This window comes from Lutra lutra, chromosome 16 (genome assembly GCF_902655055.1).
Source record: "Lutra lutra chromosome 16, mLutLut1.2, whole genome shotgun sequence".
In the NCBI taxonomy this organism is placed as follows: Eukaryota; Metazoa; Chordata; class Mammalia; order Carnivora; family Mustelidae; genus Lutra; species Lutra lutra.
In genome coordinates this window covers 22,631,916-22,658,130 of record NC_062293.1, presented here as the reverse complement: position 1 = coordinate 22,658,130, position 26,215 = coordinate 22,631,916, and the positions used below count along the sequence as shown (strand labels likewise).

The 26,215-nt window shown below is 38.1% G+C and overlaps 1 protein-coding gene across 3 annotated transcripts in view; it reads right to left on the bottom strand.

Annotated features, from left to right (window-relative positions):
• The window catches only part of FBXL20 (F-box and leucine rich repeat protein 20), a 105,256-nt gene that overhangs the window by 32,227 nt on the left and 46,814 nt on the right, over positions 1 to 26,215 (bottom strand). For all 3 annotated transcript variants that reach the window (XM_047706823.1, XM_047706825.1, XM_047706824.1), the window contains 5 exons: positions 19,080 to 19,141; positions 5,584 to 5,638; positions 3,033 to 3,107; positions 1,238 to 1,332; positions 690 to 758 (listed from right to left, as the gene is read on the bottom strand). In XM_047706823.1, coding sequence (XP_047562779.1) covers positions 690 to 758; positions 1,238 to 1,332; positions 3,033 to 3,107; positions 5,584 to 5,638; positions 19,080 to 19,141 — 356 coding nt within the window. The remainder of the gene's footprint in view (positions 1 to 689; positions 759 to 1,237; positions 1,333 to 3,032; positions 3,108 to 5,583; positions 5,639 to 19,079; positions 19,142 to 26,215) is intronic.

The window sequence follows — 26,215 nt, the reverse complement described above, 5'->3', positions numbered from 1 at the left end:
GGGAGAGAGAGCGAGCACAGGCAGACAGAATGGCAGGCAGAGGCAGAGGGAGAAGCAGGCTCCCTGATGATCAAGGAGCCCGATGTGGGACTCGATCCCAGGACGCCGGGATCATGACCTGAGCCGAAGGCAGCTGCTTAACCAACTGAGCCACCCAGGCGTCCCTACCTTGTTTTTTGAATGAAACCTACTAGTATCTTGAAATATAAATAGACCTAGTAATTTGTATTATTAATATCTCTACTGCATGGTCTATAATTTTTAAGCTTCACTTTAAATATCAAGATAGAATTTGGCCCAGATTCCAAAACAAGTTTCTTACGCCATTTCCATTTTAATGTTGTTTTTTCCTTTTAAAATACTCCTCTGTAAGATGAAAATTTGCTAAATGTATTTACGTGCCCACACTTAAAGCTAGTATAGGCAGGACACAAGGGTCTATGACTTACTCTTCTAAAACATAAAATAGGGGCGCCTGGGTGGCTCAGTGGGTTAGAGCCTCTGCCTTCGGCTCAGGTCATGATCCCAGGGTCTTGGGATCGAGCCCCGCATCGGGCTCTCCGCTCAGCGGGAAGCCTGCTTTCTCCTCTCTCTCTGTCTGCCTCTCTGCCTACTTGTTATCTCTCTCTCTGTCAAATAAATAAGTAAAATCTTTAAATAAATAAATAAATAAAACATAAACTACTTACGCATCTGTTGTCTTTGTACATCCATTTAGATTCAGTACTTCAATGTTCCTACAATTTTGTGCAAAAGTCCTTTACAGGAAAGAAACAAAGTTAAGTTAAAGATGTGAAAAGAAATGGGCATAATTCTAGGCATTACAAAAAATAATAAAAGATATTACTATTGGTAATACCGGATATTTGTACAAAACTAGCTCACATTACAAATAAATTCATTTTCAACGACGAACTTTTAAATATTGACCTTTGTGTCAACCAAGGTTAAAATTACCTTAACTCTGAGTCAACAAATTAAAAAAAATTTACTCAAGGCTCCAAAAGAGCCATTTATGATGTGAGGAATCTGGCTTTTGGTGGGGAATACTTATTCTTGTTTTATTCTCAAAACCATACCTCCCAATACTGGCTATTTTTGTGTTATAAGCAACGTATGTATGTTTGGGTTCTGAAGAGCTTAAGAATATAAAAATTATTTTAGCTTTTTCTGGGTGAAATAGTGCTGTTCCTTACTTCAGCCAAGAACATCAATTAATCAATAGTTATGTTCTTACCTTAATGCATTGTCTCCTACTCCAAGACACCCACGAAGACTTAACTTTCGTAAAAAGCCCCCACATCTTTTTGAAATATTCTCCACTACCCGGCCCTGTAAAAAAAGACAGGTAAACAAAACAAAATAGAAAATTAAGGTTTTTGAAAAGAACACATCCTTGTTTTTAAATAATTTATAAGCAAAGAAAAAGCTTCTACTTGTTTTCAAAATCTAATTCAAGAAAGAAATTCCAACTTACTTTGAGAAAACTGTGATCAACTCATCTACTTGAAACAGGCTTAAACCCTGTATTGTGCATTCTGCTCAGTTTGAGAGACACTCTGCAGTTGAGGAAATGGTGCTCTGCACTTCCTAGGCTACTATACTAACGCAGACTGCCCTCCTACAGCTACTAAAGGACATTAGCTATCTTTATTGCTTCTGAATCCTCCCCCAAGTGTTTACTACAGCATTCTAAATACAGCGGAAACTCAATGGACACTTAACAGAAGCTTGCTGAATGATTTTGTGGGTCATGTTGTTTTAAACATTTATATCCATGAAGATTAGGCAATTGAGAAAAACATGAGAATCTAGCAAGATATCAGTGAGTATTATTTTAAAAGCACTTTCTGTAGAAATGGAAAGTTCCGTTTCTTTCTTTTTTTTTAAGATTTTATTTATTTATTTGACAGAGATCACAAGTAGGCAGAGAGGCAGGGAGAGAGAGGAAGGGAAGCAGGCTCCTCGCTGAGCAGAAAGCCTGATGTGGGGCTCAATCTCAGGATCCTGGGATCATGACCTGAGCTGAAGGCAGAGGCTTTAACCCACTGAGCCACCCAGGTGCCCTGAAAGTTCCGTTTCTAATGGAAAGTTCACGTGAGGCTTTGAAAAACTTCTTATATGGATCCTCAAGACAAGTTCCCTGGAACTTAAAAATTTTTTAAATCTAAATCTCATTTTATCCTTATAATACAATGAGGAAGCTATTATTTTCACTCTCCTGACAAGAGAATCAAGGACCACAGAATTCAGGTTCATGTTAAAATAATTTAAGTTTAAGCCATTATCCTTTTCTGTTTTAGAGATAATAGGCTATACTAAGAGATGAAATAATGAGGAAGAAGTAAGGGGGGGGGGGAATCTCTCCCCAGCAAAAATACTTCATTAAATTACTTTGGCTTTATTCTTTTTTCATTCTCCATAAAAATTGTCTGTAGGCTCCCCTAAAGCCAAATGCTCATCTCAATTAGAATTTATGCAAATACCATTCCCCAACAAACTGTTAACTCTATTCATTCTTCATCTCTCTCTCTTTTTTAAAAGATTTTATTTAATTTGACAGAGACACAGCAAGAGAGGGAACACAAGCAAGGGGAGTGAAAGAGAAAGAAGCAGACACCCCACTGAACAGGAAGTCCAACGTGGGGCTCAATCCCAGGACCCTGGGATCATGACCTGAGCCGAAGCCAGATGCTTAATGACTGAACCACCCAGGTGCCCCTCTATTCATTCTTCAAAAAGCAAATACAAAGACTTCTTTAAAAGAGCAAATAGATGTTCACATTTCCACCACAAAGATAAAGAAAAAAATTTCTAGTCCTTTTAATACTAAATCATTTAGTATTCCATCAGTAAAATAGTTCTGCTTGTTCTCAAAATCTGAAGCTGCTGGTTCCCATGAAGTTCAGATGCACTGAAATTAACAGTTTCTCTCTCCAGGGAAAGGAGATTTATATGGTTGGGGCTAATCTGTTCCATGCTGTCATTACATTCTAACATGAGAAATGGGGCCACACATCACATAATTATACCTCAATATCCCTCTGGAAATCAAACAGGTCAATCCGCTGCCAATTACTGCCATCCAGAGCCAGAACATTCCAGGCCTGTTTTGAAGAAAAAGAGACAAAATGAGTAGAAGCTCAAGGGGGAAAACCAGCAATATTCAAGTTCACAATTCAAACTAATAAAAGAAATTCACCAAAAAACTTCTCAGCCCCCCACATTAACCCCCAAAAGGTCTGCCTTGTCTCTGATTCATATTTTATTCAATTAGATTATATCATAAATGAACAGATACAGAAACCAGCAGCTGGGGTGGGGGAGGGGATGTCAGAAGAGGACAGTCTGTGATAAGTATCCTAGCCAGAAACTCTTTTCTAACTGGAAAATTTAGTTTTTGATCTCCAAATGAGATACTTCTGGAGATGAAAAACAAGTCTCTTACTCCATCCTTCAATGAAGAGCAAGATGAGGTAAAACCAAAGAGGAAAACACTCTGAATACGGCCACATTCAATACACAGAGTTGCCATCCACAATCACTTGGTCAGACTTGAAACTGATACAGTGACCTGGGACTTAGAAAAGATACCCTCGTTTCTTCACATCCAAGACAGAATCTTATTGCTTTCCTCATTACCAATTTCCTCACTGAGGCATGTTTCTCAACTGGTGCATCTTTCCCTCTATCTTGAGTCAGTGGAAATCTTAAAACAGTGATCATTTAAGACTTCTCATACATTTCTTCAATTAGGCTAAAGAGAGGAAAGAATTTCTACTTTTCAGGATTAGAAAAAATGACTCCAATAAGACTTGACTTGTGTATCACATTTTAATGAGAAAGCCTTTAAAAGTTTTCCTTATTAAAGTGTAAACAAAAGTCTTAATATTGTTGACTTATAAACTTAGAATATTATCTCTTACTACAATACATCAAAATGGAGTCAATACTGAGATACTAATAAGGAAACTGAATATCCTTGTAAGCTCCAGGATGTCACACAATCTGCCAGAAATATGTTAGGAGTATGAGGGAATAAAGTTATTACTCTGGAAATCTTAAAGGTTTTCTCAGGAGTTAATGTTGCTTTTCTTTTTGCGGTCTCATGGTTTCTTAAATGTCTAGCCATGTGAGACAAAAAATAAAACTTTTAAAGATCGCATGTTTACTAGATTCTTAGGCTTAATATACTTCTGGTTTGATTTGATGTTTGTCATTTTCCTACTTTCTCCAGTAAGGAAACATGACAACCTGAGACTAAAATTAGGAATCACAAGGTCCTTTCTAGAGTCTTTGTTTTTTTAAACTAATTCGTTAAGTACTTTAAGTAGAGAACAATAGCATAACTACTGATGTACCAATTCTCCAGATTTAATGAAAACTGGGTGTTCTTTCCTTTAAGTTAAAACATTAATAGGGAAGAGGAACCTGCAAATGAAAACAATTAAAATTCGCTAAAATCAACACCCATGAGATGAGACTGCAACTAAACAAAAAAGTTAAGATGCTGGCCTCGGTATTTTCTCAATGATGACCTCAGCTTCAAATGGAGATATTAAGGAAACCCTATTTATTTGTATCAGCCATATCCATAGCACAAATACAAGGGACAAAAAAGTCATGAAGAAAATATCACCAAAATATTACTGACCATTTCCAGAGTAGCTGATACACAGATTTAGTACAGCTTTGGGGATGCAGAAATTACCTTAAAGTTAGCAAGACACAGTGAATTTTCTATGGCAAGTTTTGTGGGGTTTTTTTGAGGGGAGTAGTGTTGGTTATTTGAAAACCTGTGCACAGCTACAAAGATAAACACAGTATGGTATAAACCTGTTCCATATCCAGCACTTAGGACCATATCTCATACCCAGTAGTTTCTCAGTATTTATTAAATGAACAAGCAAAAAGCCACTGTCTGGTTTATTTAAAAAAATGATGATTGCATGTGCTCATTCACTGTAAGTTAATCATTATAGATCTGTATTACAAAAAAGAAAGCAATATTCCCACAACACAGAATCTATTCTTTGTTAGTGGCAGCCAATAAGATTATGATGTTTCAGTTTTATCATAAAAAATAGATAATTAAGTGAAATTAAAAATTGATTGTAAGAATGGAATCTGGTTTGCCCTATAATTTTAAAATAAATTATATTCTAGCTATTATCTTTTGAGGAAAGCAATATGGGGAAATAACATGAGAATTAGAGCCCTGAGCCTTCTGTGTGTGTGGGTGTGTGTGTGTGCACATAAAATGAACTAGAAAAACAATGAAACACTATTTTATTACAATTCTGAGTAGAGCCTATTCTTTTGATTTGCATGTTTAGTATCTTTTCCTTAAAAATGTTTCCTCTGTTTGCATTTTACAAATAGTTAAGATTTCCAAAAAATTAAAGTTAGAGACAGTACATATTGCAGAAGGCCACTGCAGAATTTGGGAATGCCATGCATAAAATACCATCCTCTGAAACATAACATACAACTAACATCTGAAGTAAAGGTTTGCCTACTAGAGAGGCTGACATCATCAGCATCAGGAAGGGGTACCCCTAGAATAATCTCAACCATTCTTACCCTGGAGACCTGAGCACAGCGACACAAAGTAACAACATCCAGAAAAGAAAATATCCTAAAAGAGAGGGAGACAAATTTTATTATATGATATAGTAGTTTTTCTTGATTTTTACCTAAAAATACCAATGTAAATACATGCATGAAAAGGAAATTCTTTTCAACAAATACAAAAAGTGGGGACAACTTACAACATAACGATGCCCACATAAAACATTGGAAGAGAAAGTAATCTTTTACTTGAGAATGTACGTATTAAGCACCACACAAGTTCAACTGAACTTGTATCAAGGGATAATAAATATTCTAACTGATACAATTTGTTAAAATTTGTTAAAAGTAAAAAAAAAACAATTTTCACACTTCTGGTCATCAAAGACGACTAGGGGAGGTAACTTTATAAAGAATTTTACAGTTATGAAGGAAAAAAGATTAAATAATATAGTAATATCTAAAAATTAATAACTATGTTAAATCTCTATATAATTCTAATTCAGGAAATTATAAAACTCATCTAATCACTGTCAGGAAACACTGCCTAGAATTATTCTCAGTCTTGTAGAAGTTAAATATTTACTTTGTCGCATTATTATTTGAAATAACTGATTTGCTTAAAGTGTGATAACTCTCTATACTATAAGCAACTTGTAAAGGCAGGTCAGAGAATCCTGGTAATAAGTGAATGGGTCACATCTGTTTAAAGTCCTCTTTACTCATGAGCACCCTTTAAAGGTCAGTTTAATCTGAATAATAAGTTAAAATCTTCTATGAGAGGCAATATAATATATAGCATGTGCTTCAAAGATTTAAGTAAATTAAATTTTGTCTTAAGAATTTTATAAATTCCTTGAGATAACTGGAGATACCTAGGATGTTACAAAAGGGAGGTCAGGAAACATTAATTTGGAGAATGAAGGCCAGATTTTTTCTTCCATAATACTTTAAGTGTTAAAACCTTCTGAATTAGCCTAAAAGAACAAAATTTTGTTGCTTGGTGATTAGAGGCTATCAGTCACATTTTGGAACTTGGAATAAACTCAGTTAATAATTACATCAGACAAGGGACACCTAGGTGACTCAGCCGGTTAAGCAGGACTCGTGATTTTGGCTCAGGTCATGATCTCAGAGTCATAAGAGATCCAGCTCTGAGATGGCCTCCACACTGGACGTGGAGCCTACTTAAGATTCTCTCTGCTCCCCACCCCCTTACATGTTCCCTCTCTCTCTAAAAAAATAAAATAAAAATAAAAAACTTAAATACTTACATCAAATAGTGATGTGCATTTTATAAATATTTGGCTTTTTAATTTTTTTGTTATTTGGATAAATTATATACAACATAAAATTTGCTATTTTAATCATTCTTTTTTTTTTTTAAGATTTATTTATTTATTTATTTATTTGACAGACAGAGATTACAAGTAGGCAGAGCGGCAGACAGAGAGAGAGGAAGGGAAAGCAGGCCTCCAGCTGAGCAGAGAGCCCGATGACACGGGGCTCGATCCCAGAACCCTGAGATCATGACCCGAGCCGAAGGCAGAGGTCCTAACCCACTGAGCCACCCAGGTGCCCCTATTTTAATCATTCTTAAGTGTACAGTTCAGTGGCATTAAGTACATTCACACCATTGTGCAACCATTACCATCATCCATCTCCAGAACTTTTTCATCTCTCCAAAATAAAACTCCATATATATTAAACAATTAACTCTTCAATCCCCTTTCCCCTAGCTCCTAGCAACTACTACTACTGTACTTTCTTTGTCTATGAATTTGGCTACTCTAGGTACATCATATGAGGGGAAACATATAGTATTTGTTCTTCTGTGTGATTTTTTAAAAAGATTTATTTATTTAAAAGATTTTATTTATTAGAGAGAGAGAGAGAGAGTAGGCAGAGAGGCAGGCAGAGAGAGAGAGGGAAGCTGGCTCCCTGCTCAGCTCCGATGCGGGGCTTGATCCCAGGACTCTGAGATCATTACCTGGGCCAAAGGCAGAGGCTTAACCCAATGAGCCACCCAAGTGCCCCTAAGATTTATTTATTTTAGAAAGAGACCAAGCGGGCAAAGGGAGGAGCAGAGGGAGACGGAGACAGATAATCTGAAGCAGACTCCACATTGTCTGAGGAGTCTGCCGGGCTCGATCTCATGACTCCAAGATCATAACCTGAGCCAAAATCAGACACTCAACCAACTGAGCCATCCAGGCATCCCAGTATTTGTCCTTTTGTAACTGGCTTATTTCACTTAGCATGTAACATGTCACAGAATTTCCCTCCTAATGCTACATAATATTCTGCTGTAGGGGTGCATGGGTGGCTCAGTTGGTAAAGCAGCCAACTCTGGTTTCACTGAGCCCCACCTCAGGCTCCCTGTTCAGTGGGGAGTCCACTTGAGATTCTCTCTCCCTCTCCCTCTGCCCCCTCATGCTCTCTAAATAAACAAATCTTTTTTTTTTAACCCACTGAGCCCTAAATAAACAAATTTTTAAAATAAATAAATAAAATCTTTACAAAATATTCCACTGTACTGCATATCACACTTTGTGTATCCATCCCTAGAGGGAAGACTGGATACCTTTCTTGTTCCAGCTAGCAGGTGGCCCCGCTCCCACCCGAGTAACTGGCTTTTATACAATCAACCTCCCATTTTCTTCAATACAGATTACTAACCACTTCCAAATAAATAGAGATATCCCCAATTTAGGTACCTCAATTCCTAAAACAGTAAGTTTTTCTTATGCAACAAACATCCCTGAATTGCTAAAATGCCCCTGCCTTTTCCTGTCTTCTGCTATATGGTACCTTTATGTGGAATTTCATAATTGAAAGATCCTGTTTCTGTAAATTCATCACTAACCCCTGAGCAATTTGTGTAAATACAATATTACACCTGGGAGGACACAGGTGAGCAACTTTACAGGTAATGATCCTAGTTAGACTATAATAACCTTTTCCCCACTAAAGGAAGCATGATACACAGACATGGAACATCAAGGCGAAGGCCAAACGCAGACCTAGGAGCCTCTGAAGCACACATCTTGGCAATCCCAATTCCATTCTTAAAAAGTACTGCCTGGGGCTCTGAATATTAAGATTTCAAATGAGTTCGGTTTTCACCTGGATTTTGACATTACAGTACATTAAAAAGAGAGAAGACAAATAGAGCCACTATGCTCCTGTATTCAGTAAAAAGAGCTTGATCTCTCCAGTCCTGATTCGGCTCACTAGTTAGATGAATTAAGCCTTGGTGCTTAAGTCCCTTCTACCACTCCATACTAAATCCATCCATCTGAATGTCCGCTATTATTTTGTAAACTTTGATTTCTACTTATTCTACATACTTGATAGTGGTGCTAATCATCTTTAGAAACCCAAATATATGGGGCACCTGAGTGGCTCAGTCATTGAGCGTCTGCCTTTAGCTCAGGTCATGATCCCAGGGTCCTGGGCTCCAGGCCCTCATCAGGCTCCCTGCCCAGCGGGAAGCATGCTTCTCCTTCTCCCACTCCCCCTGCTTGTGTTCCCTCTCTCACTGTGTCTCTCTCTGTCAAATAAATAAATAAAATCTTTAAAAAAGAAAAAAGAAACCCAAATATAAGAACTGGTGGGATGGGCTGCCACGGTTTTAGCCAGAGTGATTTTTTTTTTGTTGGGGTGAGGGGCTTACAATGAGCATTTATCCTTCCAAATATCATTATGTAAACTTAAATTTTAAAAAATCAGCACATGTATAAATATTTACATACAGCATCTATATAATAAGCCAGCATAATAAAACTACATTATACAGAGCACCTTCCTGCTTTTCATCATCTTCAGACTAAGTACCTTAGATCGCGTTGACAATGGTCCTCTTCAATACACTTTAACCCTTTACATAATTCCTCCTGAGATGTCTACATCCATAACCAGAATGGTTAAGTGATGCATGATAACAACACTTACTGTGGCAGGCATTTCATAATGTACGATCTGTCACATCACTATGTTGTACTTTTTTCTCTTTTTATTTTTTTTAATTTTTATTTTTTTTTAAAGATTTTATTTATTTATTTGACAGAGAGAGAGATCACAAGTAGACAGAAAGGCAGGCAGAGAGAGAGAGAGGGAAGCAGGCTCCCCGCCGAGCAGAGAGCCCGATGCGGGACTTGATCCCAGGACCCTGAGATCACGACCCGAGCCGAAGGCAGCGGCTTAACCCACTGAGCCACCCAGGCGCCCTTTTTTCTCTTTTTAAAGTAGGCTCCGGGGGCACCTGGGTGGCTCAGTGGGTTAAAGTAGGCTCCAGGCCCATGAGGCTCCAACTCCTGACCCTCATAACCACATGGTTAAGATCAAAGAGATAAGAAAACTGAGATGGAATGAAAGGTCTGCTATTGTCTAAGGATGGTCTTGATTACTTCAATAAAAGTCTTTCCCCATCTCTTATCAAGAGACTACTGAAAAACTGGGACTGGCTTTAGGCTGCCCAGGTTTAAGCAAAGTAAACCTCGCCTTCTACACACTTGATAAAGAATGCCAGGAAGCAAAAAGACGTTATGGAAGAAAAGAGGGTCTAATTGTACATAAAACTCACTGCTGTACAAACAAACAAACAAATAAAACCCCTCAAATCCTTAATACTAAATCCCTGGAGGAGAACATGGGGACTGGCTGTTAAAATCAATACTGAGGGGCGCCTGGGTGGCTCAGTGGGTTAAGCCGCTGCCTTCGGCTCAGGTCATGATCTCAGTGTCCTGGGATCGAGCCCCACATTGGGCTCTCTGCTCAGCAGGGAACCTGCTTCCTCCTCTCTCTCTGCCTGCCTCTCTGCCTGCTTGTGATCTCTCTCTGTCAAATAAATAAATAAAATCTTTAAAAAAAAAATCAATACTGAAAGTAGGGGCGCCTGGGTGGTTCAGTGGGTTACACCCTCTGCCTTCTGCTCAGGTCATGATCCTAGGATGGAGCCCCACATCCGGCTCTCTGATCAGCGGGGAGCCTGCTGCCCACACCTACCTCACTGTCTGCCTCTCTACCTACTTGTGATCTCTGTCTGTCAAATAAATAAATAATAAAAATCTTTAATTAAAAAAAACTATACTGAAAGTAGATTTTGGGATATGGATACCTACAGTATGGTTCTCTAAAAAGGATTTATTCCCAACTTCCTTTGGCTTTACAGTCTTTTTTTTTTTTTTTGAAGATTTTTTATTTATTTGACAAAGATCACAAGTAGGCAGAGAGGCAGGCAGAGAGAGAGAGAGGAAGAAGCAGGCTCCCCGCAGAGCAGAGAGCCCGAGGTGGGACTCGATCCCAGGACCCTGGGATCATGACCTGAGCCGAAGGTAGAGGCTTTAACCCACTGAGCCACCCAGGCGCCCCGGCTTTACAGTCTTATAACAAACATCCCAAACCCTCTTGAGCAACACCTCCTAATATAATTCTCATTTAAAAAGTTAAAAAGCAAGGTTCCTCTGTGGTTAAAGGTCTGCTTTCGGCTCAGGTCATGATCCCAGGGACCTGAGACTGAATCCTATTTTGGGTTCCCTGCTCAGCGGGAGCCTTCTTCTCCCTCTCCCTCTGCCATTCCCCCAACTTGTGCTCTCTGGCTCTCTCGCTCTCTCTCTGTCAAAAAAAAAAAAAAAGTTAAAAAGCACAGGGGCACCTGGGTGGCTCAGTCCGTTAAGTGTCCGACTCTTGATCTCAGGTATGTGAGACTAACCCCCGTGTCAAGCCCTGCACTGGGAATGGAACCTGTTTAAAAGATTTCTCTCTCCTTCTCCCACTCTTCCCTCTCTTTAAAAAAAGTTAAAAAGCATAGAGCGGCCCTGGAGAGTTTATAACTGGATAATTCCATTCCTATAATGGGGATATATCTATAAGCACAATTTTTTTGCAGAGTAATTTGACAGTGTCCATTAAAATAAAAAATATACATATTACAACCTACAGAAGCAAACGTAGGAGTAAAAATGGTTTACAGAATGTTCACGGCAGCATTATTTGAAATAATTAAAAGAAACAAACAATACATACAAATAAAAATGCTTAAATGTGATAGAGTCAATGAACTACTATACATAGCTGCTTTTTAAAAGAATGAGGTAGAGGTACATAAACTGATCTAAAAAGAGGTCAATGATTATTAAATGACAGAAACAAAAACAAGTTGTGGAAGAGTATATGTTTTCATGTCTAAAAAAATAAAATATGGATACATGAAGACATGCATGCAAGTATTGTACATATATCTAGATATAAGTGGATATATCTGCTACCTTTGGAGTAGAGAATAGGCACTTTTTGTGTGTGAGGGGGGATACTGAAAGAGCAGGGATTAGCAGCCAACTGTTTACATCTTTGTATTTTTCAAAGTGTTAGGCTAATGGGAAATTTACATATTATTTGTTAAAAATTTTTAAAGGCACTAGGTGAAGATCTTTGGCCACAAGATGTGTTAAGGCCTGCTGAACTTAGAGTAGATTTTTTTTTAAGATTTTATTTATTTATTTGAGAGAGAGAGTGAGTGAGTGAGAGATCACAAGCAGGGGAGCAGCAGAGGAGAGAGAGAAGCAAGCTCCCCACTGAGCAGGGAGCCAAATGTGGGACTTGATCCCAGGACCCTGAGCAGAAGACAGACACTTAGAGTGAGGCACCCAGGCACCCCTTAATTTAGGGTTCTGATACTTACTCGCCTACTGTCTGACAGAAACTACACCAGATTTTCAAAATTGGAAACGTCTTATTCCTCACAGGAGACCATCAGTTTGCAGGAACTGTTCATTAAAACTGTAAGCTAGTGTCTTTATTATCAAATTACAGATGCAGGTTTACTAGGCCCCTGCTCTAAGTGAGAGGACTTCAGGTACAATTTTAACATTACAGTTATTATCCATCGTCTGGTGGAGAATTCTGCTAAAAGCGTTGCATGTTACCTGTAGCTATCATGGACAAGAGCTTTAACTCTTTAGACAAGAATCCACTACAGATTAAATTTTAAGAGCTCTCTATACATACTTGATTATTAACGTGAACATAAAGACCACATCTTCCATATTAGAAGTGAATCAGAGTTGGCAGACATAACCACCACGAGATCAGATCATCTTCAGCATCTTAAATTAGGGCTGTGCTTTTTGGCTCCTTTTTAACCTGAATCTCAATGCAAAACTGCTCCTAAATAAACCAGATGCACACCCCTGGCCATTAAGAATAGAAAAATAAGTATCCTAGCTATTTTTTAAATGATCTTATTGTTACAAATCTGGAGAAGACGCATCAGACAACTGCTCTTCTACCCAGCTACTTACGGTTAACTATTTAACCAAGATTATACTGAGCAGAAATTATGCAAACCTAATCTACTCATATCCAGTTATCCCATGTAGCACACCAAATCACTTAGTTCCTCAGGTGTAAGAGTAACAACTACTTAAGTTATTAACTAGACTGAGTTGACAGGGAGGTTCTGTCTCTCTAAATGAGAAGCTCTATAAGAATTTTAATGAAGTTTTTTGTGTATGTGACTCTGTTGAGCAACTGGCAATATCACCTTCTATGAAAACTTTCTAAACAAAAATCATCTTAGCTATGCTCCGCAGTACAGAATTTTGAGCACTTCATTAACCATTTATTGACATGTTGGAAATTTTTACATGCTGGAAAGTTTGTAAATTTTCCTTGGGAAATAAACTCAATGCATAAGTAGGGTAGTGCTTTATTGGGGTGAAGTCATGGTTAGGCCTTTTATTTCCCATCAAAGGATGACAAATCTACTTGTTCTCCTGGTCTGAAGTACATGACTCAATCATCCATGCGCAGCTAAAGATATTCTGAATACAGGATGTCCCGTAAAAAATATAATCCTTGTGCTACCCTAATCTTATGAAAATTCCAGCTAAGGTAAGTGAGATTTATAAAAGACTGAAGGACATTCATGATTCCTTTAAGTATGCTATATTCTATCTGTGGTAAGCACTGAAATTAGACTCTCCAGCATCCACTTCAGCTCAGTTCATTAGTCTAAACCTGCCACAGAGATTGGTTCAGGCCTAAGCCAATTTGGGCTGATGAGATCTGAGAAGAGGCTTTATTGGAGTATAAATGGCTGCTTATCTCTCCCCTCAGAGTGAACAAAGACACATGTTGATCCAATATTCGCTGGCATCTATCCTATGCCGTGAAGAAAAGAGCTTTTACGACCAAGCTGATGCTGATTCTAGCAGAACAGACAGAAAATTGCTGATGACACTGTGGATCCCCTCAATCAATTAACCTTGGCATGTAGGCAGCCTGATCTTTTTACTTCCTTTTGCATGAAATAACTTCCCTTACTGTTTAAGCCCATTTCAGAGTTTCCATTACTTGCAGCCAAAAGCAACCTTGGATCAACTGGACTGTCAGAAGCATGCATTCATTTTTATACGTTATTATTTTGTTTTTTAACTATTACAAAGGTGCTAGAAGCCATGACCATATGAAATCTGTGACTGGATTTTCTTTTTTTTTAAAGATTTTATTTACTTATTTGACACACAGAGAAAGAGCAAGCACAAGCAGGGGGAGTGGCAGGCAGAGGGAGAGGGAGAAGCAGGCTCCCCAATGAGCAGGGAGCCCGATGTGGGGCTCGATCCCAGGACTCTGAGATCATGACCTGAGCTGAAGGCAGAGGCTTAACCAACTGAGCCACCCAGGTGCCCCTATGACTGGATTTTCTATGTAACTTTATCCACAAAATATAAGCAGAGTCTCATTTGAGAAATACCTCTTAGAAAGTAGTGCTAGAAAGAGCTCTGATTTTATGGTATAATATATATATTTCTTCTTTTCTGTTAAGAATAAAATTTCATTTACGCTACCAAAAAATTCAAAGCTAAATGTGAGAATGACCTATATAGTAATTGTGTAAACTCTTACAAGGCTACATGTGTTTCCTTTCTGGCTTTGGTTTTCTACTTTAAAAAAATATATGTCATGGTCCTCATAGTTTATTTTTATTTCTTATATTTGCTCCTGATCCATCTCAAGTAATCTGGAGACAAATTAAATAAATAAATAAAAATAAAATGGGTTCCAGAGTTTATAGCTGACATACTGATTTACGTATATATTAGATTAAGAGATGCCTGAAACATTGCTAAGTGAAAAGAGTTCAACTACCTTAATATAGAACATTTAAGCCAAGAGAAAGAATGTATAAGAGTACAATTATGTGGACATACGGCCAAACCTCAACATGTGCACACACAGCTCTTTTCTACACAGTTCTTACCACATCGATTGTCAGGTGATGACACCTGGTGTCATGACAGCCTGGCTGGAAACCTGACCCAAAGGTTGCCATCTATAGGATACCCTCTAGGCTATGTGATGTTTTGGCCCCAAAGCTTTTCATTTCAGTGTCAGGGAGGCTTCGTATTTTTTCCTGTTTTCTTTATTTCCATGGGCACCAGTTAATCCAAAAAGAGCTAAATATACACAATTTCTTACTCTTCTATGAATTTTAAATCATGCTGCTAAGCTTGAGAACTGTATATACATCTGCCTTTTGGCATCACCAGCTGGATATCCACAGGTACCCGAACTGAACTAATTTTCATTTTCTGTCGATTAACCCTGTTCTTCCTCCTATTTTCTTTATCTTAGTGAGTATTCCCACCATCCACTTGGCAGAAAGCAAAAACCTGGGCACCATCCTTGCCTCCTTCCCAATACCCTCATTTGCAACACATCAAATCAATCAGCAATATGCTGTTAATCCCAGCTCTTAAAAATCTCTTGACAGAGCCCATCACTACAGTGGGGTTCAGGCCATCAGCTTCGCCAATTAAGATTACTGTAACAATTTTCTATTTGCTGTTCTTCTCTTCAGCAAAAAACATTTTTTTTAAACATTTTATTTATTTATTTGAGAGAAGAGAGAGACAGTGAGAGCATGAGCGAGGAGAAGGTCAGAGGGAGAAACAGACTCCCCGCGGAGCTGGGAGCCTGATGCGGGACTCGATCCCCGGACTCCAGGATCATGACCTGAGCTGAAGGCAGTCGCTTAACCAACTGAGCCACCCAGGCGCCCGCAAAAAACATTTTTGTTAAATAAACAAGTATGGACTGAATTACCTGCTTCTTCAATACCACTGTATTAGAGGTAACCACTGGTAAGCTAAAGGCTATGAAGAAATGCCTAAAAAGTGGGGTCACTCTTAACAGACAGAAGACTACAAATCGCCCACTTAAGAAGTCACCTATTAGTCTACCCTTCATGCTGTCTTTGGGACTGACTGCATCTAAAGGAAGAGATACCAGCATCAAAGATAATATCCACAAAACCTTTACTACAATAAATCACCAAGATTGGGATACGGCTGAAGAATCAGTGAACATATACAACATAAAATAAAGCTATAGACTGTATTTGTTTATCATGGGGCTGAATTTTTTTTTTAAGACTTTGTTTATTTATTTAAAAGAGAGAGAGTGAGTGGGGTAGGGGCAGAGGGAAAAGAAGACTCCCTGCTGAGAATGGAGCCCAATGCAGAATTCAATCTCAGGACACTGGGATCGCCACCTGAGCTGAAGTCAAATGCTTAACCAACTGAGCCACCCAGGTGCCCCTGCATTTTTAATTTTAAATTATATAATAAATAAAAACATATTATATAATTACATATTTTATTACAAGTGTATTATTGAAAATTTTATTATAAATTATTATAAACTGAAAATATATAAAATAATATATATATTAGAGGGAATTTACATTCCATGAAATTTACCCTTTTAAAGTACACTATTCAGTGATTTTTAGTATAACCACAATGTTGTGCAGCCATGGTCACTATCTAATTTCAGAATATTTCATCACTCCCAAAGAAACCCTATACCCATTAGCAGTCACTCCCTATCAACCCTCAACACAGCCCCTGGCAACCTCTAGCTCCATGGATCTGTCTATCCTGGATATTTCATATAAGTGGAATTACATGGTATGTGGCCTTTATGTCTGTCTTCCATGGAATAAAACTCTAGTAAAATATAAAAATGTAAACCATAATAGCAGGCAGCTAAATACCAAAGAATCAAATAATTTCCCTGAATCCTACTGAGTCTTTAGGTAAACTATTGTGGTCCAAATTAATGCCATTATAAAAAAATTTAAGAATGTCTTAGTGTACTCAGTTTATAATAACATTAAGAACATAACCTTTTTAAAAATATTTCTCCTTAAGATGGCTAAAATTTATCCAGGATACATTCTCCAATAGCCCTGGGTACCCTAGGGTATACTGCTGTTATTTCTACTATAGTAAACCAGCATGTACAAAAGCATTGCTTCCATGAAAAAAATCCATTCCAAGTTCAATTCTGTTATTTTTTCTTAGTATCCCCAATGTATAAGGTATTACATGAAGATTTATAAGAAAACAGTCCCTGCTTGCAAGGTACTTGCAATATAGTGAAGGCCTTAGATGTGCAAATCCCTAGAAATGCCAGGAATTCTCTTCTTCACCAGCACTAGCACGAAATTACTTTCCACCTTGAGCAGGGACTGGGCTGGTTATGGGCTGGGGCAGTAGCAGCTAAGATTAAGAGGCAGATGCCCTTCAGTACAACTTGTTAACTTCTAACATTTGCAAAAGAAAATGTACCTTTCTTTCTTTCTTTCTTTCTTTTTAAGATTTTATTTATTTATTTGATAGAGATCACAAGTAGGCAGAGAAGCAGGCAGAGAGAGAGAGGGAAGCAGGCTCCCCGCCGAGCAGAGAGCCTGATGCGCAGCAGGATCCCAGGACCCCGGGATCACGACCTGAGCCCAACCAGAGCCTAAGGCAGAGGCTTTAACCCACCAAGCCACCCAGGCACTCCTGTACCTTTCTTTCTAAGTCATCAGTGAACAACGAAGAGCATGATTAAGTGCCCAAATAAGGGCACCTCGGTAGCTCAGTTAAGCATCTGAACTCTGGTCACGATCTCAGGGTCCTGGGATCGAGACCTGCACTGGGCTCCATGTTCCGTGGGAAGTCTGCTTCTCCCTCTGCCTCTCCCCCAACTTGTGCTCTCTCTTGCTCCCAGATAAATGAATAAAATCTTAAAAAAAAAAAAAAAAAGCCCAAATAATGGGCACTGAAAATAACATCCGTAGTTTTTTTCCTAGGCAATTCCTAGGTTAGATGTATATAAATTGGGAGCTGTGTGTTTTATGTTGTGGGTGATCCCAAATGTAATTTCTACATGTTAAAAATAAGGAGGATAAAATTATAACTGTAATACAAGAAAAAGCTTCAAGTAACTTTTACCATATTACCCCCCTTTTTAAAAAAATGCTTTTATTTTTAAGTACACCCAACATGGGGCTTGGACTTACAACCCTAACATCAAGAGTCTCATGCTCCACCAATTGAGCCAGTCATGTGACCCTACCTTTTTAACTTTAAAGTAAAAGGCTGTAACTCTTCTCTACAGTTCCTTAGTATATGTGATATTTTGTCACAAATACAAGTCACTTCATGGACATATTTGATGTTGGGAACAGGAAACAAGGAAAAGAGATGGATTAGAATCACTTAAAAAAAAAATCTGGGGTGCCTGGGTGGCTCAGTCATTAAGCGTCTGCCTTTGGCTCAGGTCATGATCCCAGGGTCCTGGAATCGAGCCCTGCATCGGGCTCCCTGCTCAGCGGGAAGCCTGCTTCTCTCTCTCTCCCATTCCCCCTACTTGTGTTCCCTTTCTCGCTGTATCTCTCTCTGCAAATAATAAATAAAATCTTTTTTTAAAAATGAGCATTATAGGGGCGCCTGAGTGGCTCAGTGGGTTAAGCCGCTGCCTTCGGCTCAGGTCATGATCTCAGGGTCCTGGGATCGAGTCCCGATCGGGCTCTCTGCTCAGCAGGGAGCCTGCTTCCCTCTCTCTCTCTCTCTCTCTCTCTCTCTGCCTGCCTCTCCGTCTACTTGTGATCTCTCTCTGTCAAATAAATAAATAAAATCTTTAAAAAAAAATGAGCATTATAATAAAATAAAATAAAATAAAATAAAATATATGATCTCATATACATTATATACAAAAGTAAAGCAAGGGAAAACTAGTAAACAAAATCATATATAGGTACAAATCAGGTAGGAGAATTTAAACATTTAAAATTTGATTCAGGGGCGCCTGGGTGGCTCAGTGGGTTAAGCCGCTGCCTTCGGCTCAGGTCATGATCCCAGGTCCTGGGTTCGAGCCCCACATCGGGCTTTCTGCTCAGCAGGGAGCCTGCTTCCTCCTCTCTCTCTGCCTGCCTCTCTGCCTACTTGTGATTTCTCTCTGTCAAATAAATAAATAAAATCTTTAAAAAAAAAAATTTTGATTCATATCTAGAAAATGTAGAGTCAAGACTGTTTAATAAAAGAATCAATAAATTTACAAATTCAGATAATCCAGTTCCTTTACATAAAGGAAAATTAGCAGTAAGTCTAAAAATTTTTAAATAGGCAAATATGACACACACACAACACCAAATTAAAATTAGCATTCAGACTTACCGCAATAGGAGTTCTTTGGGAAGTTTTTTATTGATTACAGCTTCATCACTATTTGAGAACATCTGCAAAAACAAAATCACTTAGTGTTACTTAACATTTTATTACGTTCAACTCAAAGTTTAGAGACAGTCCTCTAAAGAGAGAGGTGAATAAGTATAGGGGATATTATAAGCTAAAGTAATATTTTTAGGGACTCTTTGGGCTGAAAAACATCTTTGAGACATTTAATTTGTTCCCTGTCTTTAGAAAAAATTAACAGCAATCAGAAGGATGACATTAGGTAGTAGGTATTGTTTTAAGTATTTTTCATGTACTAATGTACTAAGTCTTCATACTATTCTCAATCTTCATTTTCTTGTAAAGAAACAGAATTGCAAAAGATTTATGTGCTTAAAATCACATCACTGCACAGTGACCATTTAAAAATTAAGATGTGATTCTCCAAATCTAAGTCATATTTACTTGTTCAAGGAGGTGCTCGGAAACCATCCTAGGATAGGGAACATTCTAATTTTACTTAACATGCAGAAAACTGGTAATGCTTCATGACCACCACCACATGCATCCTTGATGCACGCAAGTGATCATTTAACAAATTAATTAAATAACCCACAATGGGTACTACTATTTATTTTTTTAAAGATTTCATTTATTTATTGACAGAGAGAGAGATCACAAATAGGCAGAGGTAGGCAGGGGGATGGGGGGAGCAGGCTCCCTGCTGAGCAGAGAGCCCAGACATGGGACTTTATCTAAGACCCTGAGATCATGACCTGAGCCGAAGGCAGAGGCTTAACCCACTGAGCCACCAGGCACCCAAATTAGACAATCTTTCTTTTCTTTCTTTTTTTCTTTTTTTTTAAGATAACTACTTTCTTTCTTTTTTTAAAAGATTATTAATTGACACAGAGAGAGAGAGAGAGAACACAAGCAGGGGGAGTGGGAGAGGGAGATGCAGGCTTCCCGCCAAGGAGGGATTCCAGGACCCTGGGATCATGACCTGAGCCGCAGATGGCTCTGGTGGCTCAGGCATTAAGCATCTGCTTAATGGTGCCCCAAATCAGGCACTCTTATAGGGAAAGAGATACAAAGAAAAGGAGATGATATCTCTGTACTTCAGGAGCTCTAGCTCTACAATGAACATAGAAAGTAAGTACTTTATTATTAGAGATAAATGACAAGAGCTAATATGAGAGCAAGGGAAGAAATAACTAAGTCTCCCCACACCTGACATCTTAAAGGAAGGCCAAAAGCTAATTAACAAGGAAAAAAGGGGAAGATAAGATGTATAAAAGCATGGACTCATACATGAAAGCCTTAGCATTTCATGATTCAAAGTAGAAAAAGTAAAGGGATAGGAAAGTAGTGGAAAGAATGTACTTCCCCCTCAATCTCAGACATTCAAAGAGTATTTATAATAGACTTTAAAAAAAAAATAACTATTAACAACCTACCCTCCAGCTACATGGAAAGCTCTGTGAGAGAAGGGACCATGACTTTCATATCTGCCAACATATTTCCAGGACTGAGCATAGGACCTGACACATAGTAGGAACTTAGTACACTGAACTGTGAATAGTGGGGTTTGGTCATGAAGGAAACCTGTATACCAGGCTAGAAATACGAAATAATCCTGTAGAGAAGAGAAGAGAAACCTAAAGAAATTAAACTCTGGACTGGTAGTAAGGACATAAGCTAAGAATACATTGAAATTATAGTTCAAGAAAAGATGAGATCTCCAAGGCTGGTGAAAATTAAAAAAACAAAACAAAATGGAGAAAAGAAGGATATTTGAAGCAGCAAAAAGGACTTGGTGATGGAAAGCTGGACTCTATCAAGTTTCAGTGCAAAAGAAAATCTTATAATAAAAGTAATGCTGTTGACTGACAGTGACATGTTTTAGGAAATTATATGACATTAAAGAATAATCTGCTTTCCTATAATTTCTAACCATTAGTGGAAGCTATGAAAAAATCATATCCTCCTTCTATAAGGCAATCTTTCAAAATGAAGCTATCATATTTCCTTCTAAACAAGTTTAAGTTCTTCTCAAATGATAGTTTCTAAGATGCTGCACCATGATCACTCCTCTCTGGGTACACTTAGAAAATAGAACACAGGGGGCAATTATAACCCATTTAAAAAGCTGAATACTGGGGCGCCTGGGTGGCTTAGTGGGTTAAAGCCTCTGCCTTCAGCTCGGGTCATGATCCCAGTGTCCTGGGATCGAGCCCCACATCGGGCTCTCTGCTCTGCAGGGAGCCTGCTTCCTCCTCTTTCTCTCTCTCTGCCTGCCTCTCTGCCTACTTGTGATCTCTGTCTGTCAAATAAATAAAAAAAATCTTAAAAAAAAAAAAAAAAGATGAATACTGGGCACCTGGGTGGCTCAGTGGGTTAAAGCCTCTGCCTTCGGCTCAGGTCATGATCCTGGGGTCCTGGGATCGAGCCCCACATTGGGCTCTCTGCTCAGCAGGGAGCCTGCTTCCTTCTCTCTCTCTCTGCCTGCCTCTCTGTCTACTTGTGATCTCTGTCTGTCAAATAAATAAATAAATAAATCTTTTTTTTAAAAAGCTGAATACTTAAAAAAAAAAAAAAAGGCTGAATAATCAAAGGTTGATGACATAAATAACAATGTCTTACAAAGAAAACTAAAGTATCAAAAAGAGACCTGGGAGACTTTTCAGAGTTAGATAGCACACAACATGTATCCTAAGCTTAGGATTTTTAATTTTTAAGTACAAAATAGACTCACTCAACACCCAATCTATTAGACTCTGCCCAACTCAATTTCACAAAAGGACAATCATTTATATATTAGAAATGCTAAGCTCTTTTTTTTTTTTTAAGCTTTTATTTATTTGACAGAGTGACAGAGATCACAAGTAGGCAGAGAGGCAGGCAGAGAGAGAGAAAGGGAAGCAAGCTCCCCACAGAGCAGAGACCCTGATGCGGGACTCCATCCCAAGACCCTGAGATCATGACCTGAGCCAAAGGCAGAGGCTTAACCCACTGAGGCACCCAGGTGCCCCAGAAATGCTACGCTCTTTATCTTGTATACTCAAAGCATATTTATTAAATGCTACACATCTCGCCTCATAGGGCACTTTGCTCACTTGAATATACATAATAATTAAACTGTTAAAAAATATAAACCCGCCATATGTAATTCACATGACTTCCAAACTCTAGATATAAAAAGGAACAAAAATCACATCCAACAACTAACTTTTCTTGCATCAGTCTATATAAACTGAATGGTTTCAGCTCAGGTCATGATTCCCAGGTCCTAGGGATCAAACCCAGCATGGGGTCCCTGTGGGGTTAGCTTGTCTGCCTCTCCCTCACTGTGCATATGCACACACACTCTCACTCTCTCAAATGAATAAATCTTAAAAAAAAAAAAAAAAAGAACTAAGAAAAAAAAGGACAAGTGGTGTTGTATCTGTGGAAGCATGAAAGTAAGTGAGGGGAAAAACAGTGTCCTCAGAGGACCTGGCAAACACCAGGCTTATAGGACATCTGTCCAGATTTATATATTCCTCCTCTCCTTGTGGACATATACAGTCTACTCCAACATTCCAAGAAAGAAAAAGATCCATGGTTCAAAACCTGTGGTCATCTGACCAGCAGCATCAGCATCAAGTGGGACTCTACCAGAAGTGCAAATTCTTGGGCTGTACCCCAGACCCATTAATATCAAAAATGGGGTGAGGAGGTGGAAAGAAAGAAGGGCAATCTGTAGTTTAAGAAGTCCTTCAGGTGACATCAATGCTTCCTGAAGTTTGAGAACCAATGGACCAGATGAAGCAGACTGCAAATCTTAGGATTTAATCTAGGGGTGCCTGGGTGGCTCAGCTGGTTAAATATCTGACTTGGGATTTCAGCTCAGGTCTTGATCTCAGGGTCATAAGATCAAGTCCTATGTTGGGCTCCATTCTGGGTGCAGGGCCTACTCAAAAAAAAAAAAAAAAAAAAGTAAAAAGAGAATAAGAGAATTACAGTTCTATAAAATAATCAGAATATTTCATTATTTGAAGTAACATAACAATGGAAGTTAGAAAATACTCCTAGAGGTAGACGCAATAATTTTAAATGTTTTCTAGGAAACCCATATGGCTCCTGCTCCAGTTCATGGTATTGCTGGTAAAATAAACATTTCAATATACGTTTTAGGTATTTTACTGTTTCAGCTGAATCCAAACTTTGGTTTTCTTATCCAAAATATAAAAGCTATCAAAACCAATTAGATCTAAGATATAATGAATTACAACAAATTTGTGAAAAGATTTTAGATATAATTGTTGTAGAGGAAGTGACTGTTCAAACACATGATATTCTTAGGTAATCTGGTTTCATATTAACACAGGAATATATCATTGTGTATTTTTTATAATCTATTCACAAACAGTTACAAGGATGTAGTCATGGGAAGAACAAGAGAGCAACTAGATTGTTCTCTATTAATTGTTTCATGAGAGAACACCATCCCCTGAACAAACAGATAGAAACTGCAAAGCATTTATCTAGGGATAGAACATTCTTAAATATTCGGGTTCTTAAAAATATAAGTGATGTGTTTTGTCATACATTAGCATTTATAGTTGCTTTGTATAAAACTGTAACTGCTTTTTTATAAATTATATAGTGAGAAATGTAATGGCAGGTAGGTTTAACAAAGAAACAAAGTACTTGCTCAACAGTGACCCCTGCTGGTTCAACTGGAGTATAGTTCCCAACTTCAAAAATTAAAAAGATCTGATTCAGCTCTATAGAAGAGTAACAGAACTCCCAACTTTTAGCTAGTATATGGCTGTATGGTAAGATGACTTTACTTCTCTTGGCAGCTAGATAAAGTCAGGTCACTAAGTTCTGGCCAAGAGGATGGAAGAAAAAGTGATGTGTGTAATTCCAGAGTGTCCTTAAAGAGAGATGTGCCCCTTCTTACTCCTTCCTACTTGAGCTGCTTGAAATGTGGTTAGGATGATCGAATTCCATCCTGTATCATGAAGTTGAAAGCCACAGTTTTAAAGATAAGCAGAAAACTAGAAAAAGCCTATAGATGACTGTAGAGACACCATGCCTCTGGACTTTATATGACAGAAAAAGAAACTTCTATCATATTTAAGCCACATTTAATTTGGGACTCTGATACATGCAGCTAAATTTACTTACATTATTTTAGATTTTAAGAGGTATCATCTGTTTTGCAAGATGAAGAATCCTGGAGATTACACAAACATTGTGAGTGTACTGTGCACTTAAAAATGATTAAGATGGCAAATTTTATGTTTTATGTATTTTTCCACAATTAAAATTTTTTTTATTTTTATGTTTTAATACTTCTGAATTTAGGACAGTTAAAATTAATTTTAATTTTTAACAATTAAAATCAAAAGCATCTTTTATGGTTTATGACACATTTTATAATTCAAAGCAAGTTTTAACTATATACAGTAAAGAACAACCAATGGAGGAAAACAAATAAAATAGGAAATTAAAAACCATTTGCTCCCTCTCAGCAGGCTCTGTGCTTTTGTTTATACTGTTTTTTCTAAAGCACTCACACAACCAAACTTGCCTATTCTATCAGTAGAAACAGACTGATGTCCACTGGACATGCTATCTATACCATGAAGGCTTTCCCAATCTCCCTAATAGGATGGGATTGTTTCTCTCCTGTGAAACCACAAAATACCAGTTCTAAGTTGGTGTAGAACTCCTTATATCAGACTATGAGATCTGAGAGGAAAGCACCTTTTCTGTTTAGTTCACCACTGTGTAGTCGGCAACCAAAACAGAGCCCAAAAATTGGTGAACCAATGAATGTTATTTATACTGTAGGGATCTGGTAATACTCTTCTGATTATAAATCCCCATCAGGTTTCCATGATTTTAATACTCTGTATCTTTCCAGTAGAGTGCTTTGCCAATTTTTTTTTTAAATAGGGGCACTTGGGTGGCTCAGTAGGTTAAGTGTCTGCCTTCAGCTCAGATCGTGATTCCAGGGTCCTGCGATCAAGCCCCCATCAGGCTCCCTGCTCAGCAGCAAGCCTGATTCTCCCTCTCCCTTTCCCCTGGCTTGTGTTCCCTCTCTCACTGTCTCTCTGTCAAATAAATAAATAAAATCTTTAAAAAAAAAAAAAAGAATCTAAGATGGAGAACTGCTGGTTTGTATTGTAAGTTAAATTTTATACCTTTTTAAATTTTTATTTTTAAAAAAGATTTTATTTATTCGAGAGAGAGTGCATGCACACTAGTGGTGGCGGGGAGAAGAGAGGGAGAGAGAGAATCTCCAGCAGACTCTGCTGAGCATGGAGATGCTGAGCTCAATCTTACAACCCTGAGATCAGGATCTGAGCCAAAGCCAAGAGTCAGACATTTACCCAACTGAACCACGCAGGCACCCTAAGATTTTTTTAAGTGAATTCTACACCAATGTAGGGCTCAAACTCACAACCCTGAGGTCGAGTTGCATGGTCTACTAACTGAGCCAACCAAGTGCTGCAGTTTATTTTAAACTTTTAAAGAAATCACTGAATTGTTTTCCAAAATGGCTATACCATTTTACATTCCCACCAGCAATGTATGAGGGCTCCAGTGTGTCCATATTGTACTATCTATCACTTGTCTATCTTTTTAACATTAGCCAATTGGTATATCATGGTTTCAATTTGCTTTTCTATAATTACTAATGTCAGTAAGAGTCTTTTCATGTTACCCAAATGACCTGTTTGGTGAAATACGTATTCAAATGACTTGCCCATTTATTTGGGTTGTCTTACCATTGAGACTTAACAATTCTTTCTATATTTAAGGACTTTGTATATATATAGACCCTTTATGGACTATATGATCTGCAAATATTTTCTCCAATTCTGTCTTCAAATGACCACAAATGTAAACATTTATTGTTAGATTCTCAGTACTGTTCCATTACTTTATAGGTCTATCTTTAGGTCAATAACTCACTATCTTGATTCCCACAGCTTTATATTATTTTGAAACCAGGAAGTGTAACTCCTCGTACTGTGTTCGTTATTTTGCAGTGTTTCCATACAAATTTTAGAATCAGCTCGCCAATTTCTGCAAAAAAAGCCTGCTGGGATATTGAAAAAGATTGCACTGATTCCATAGAA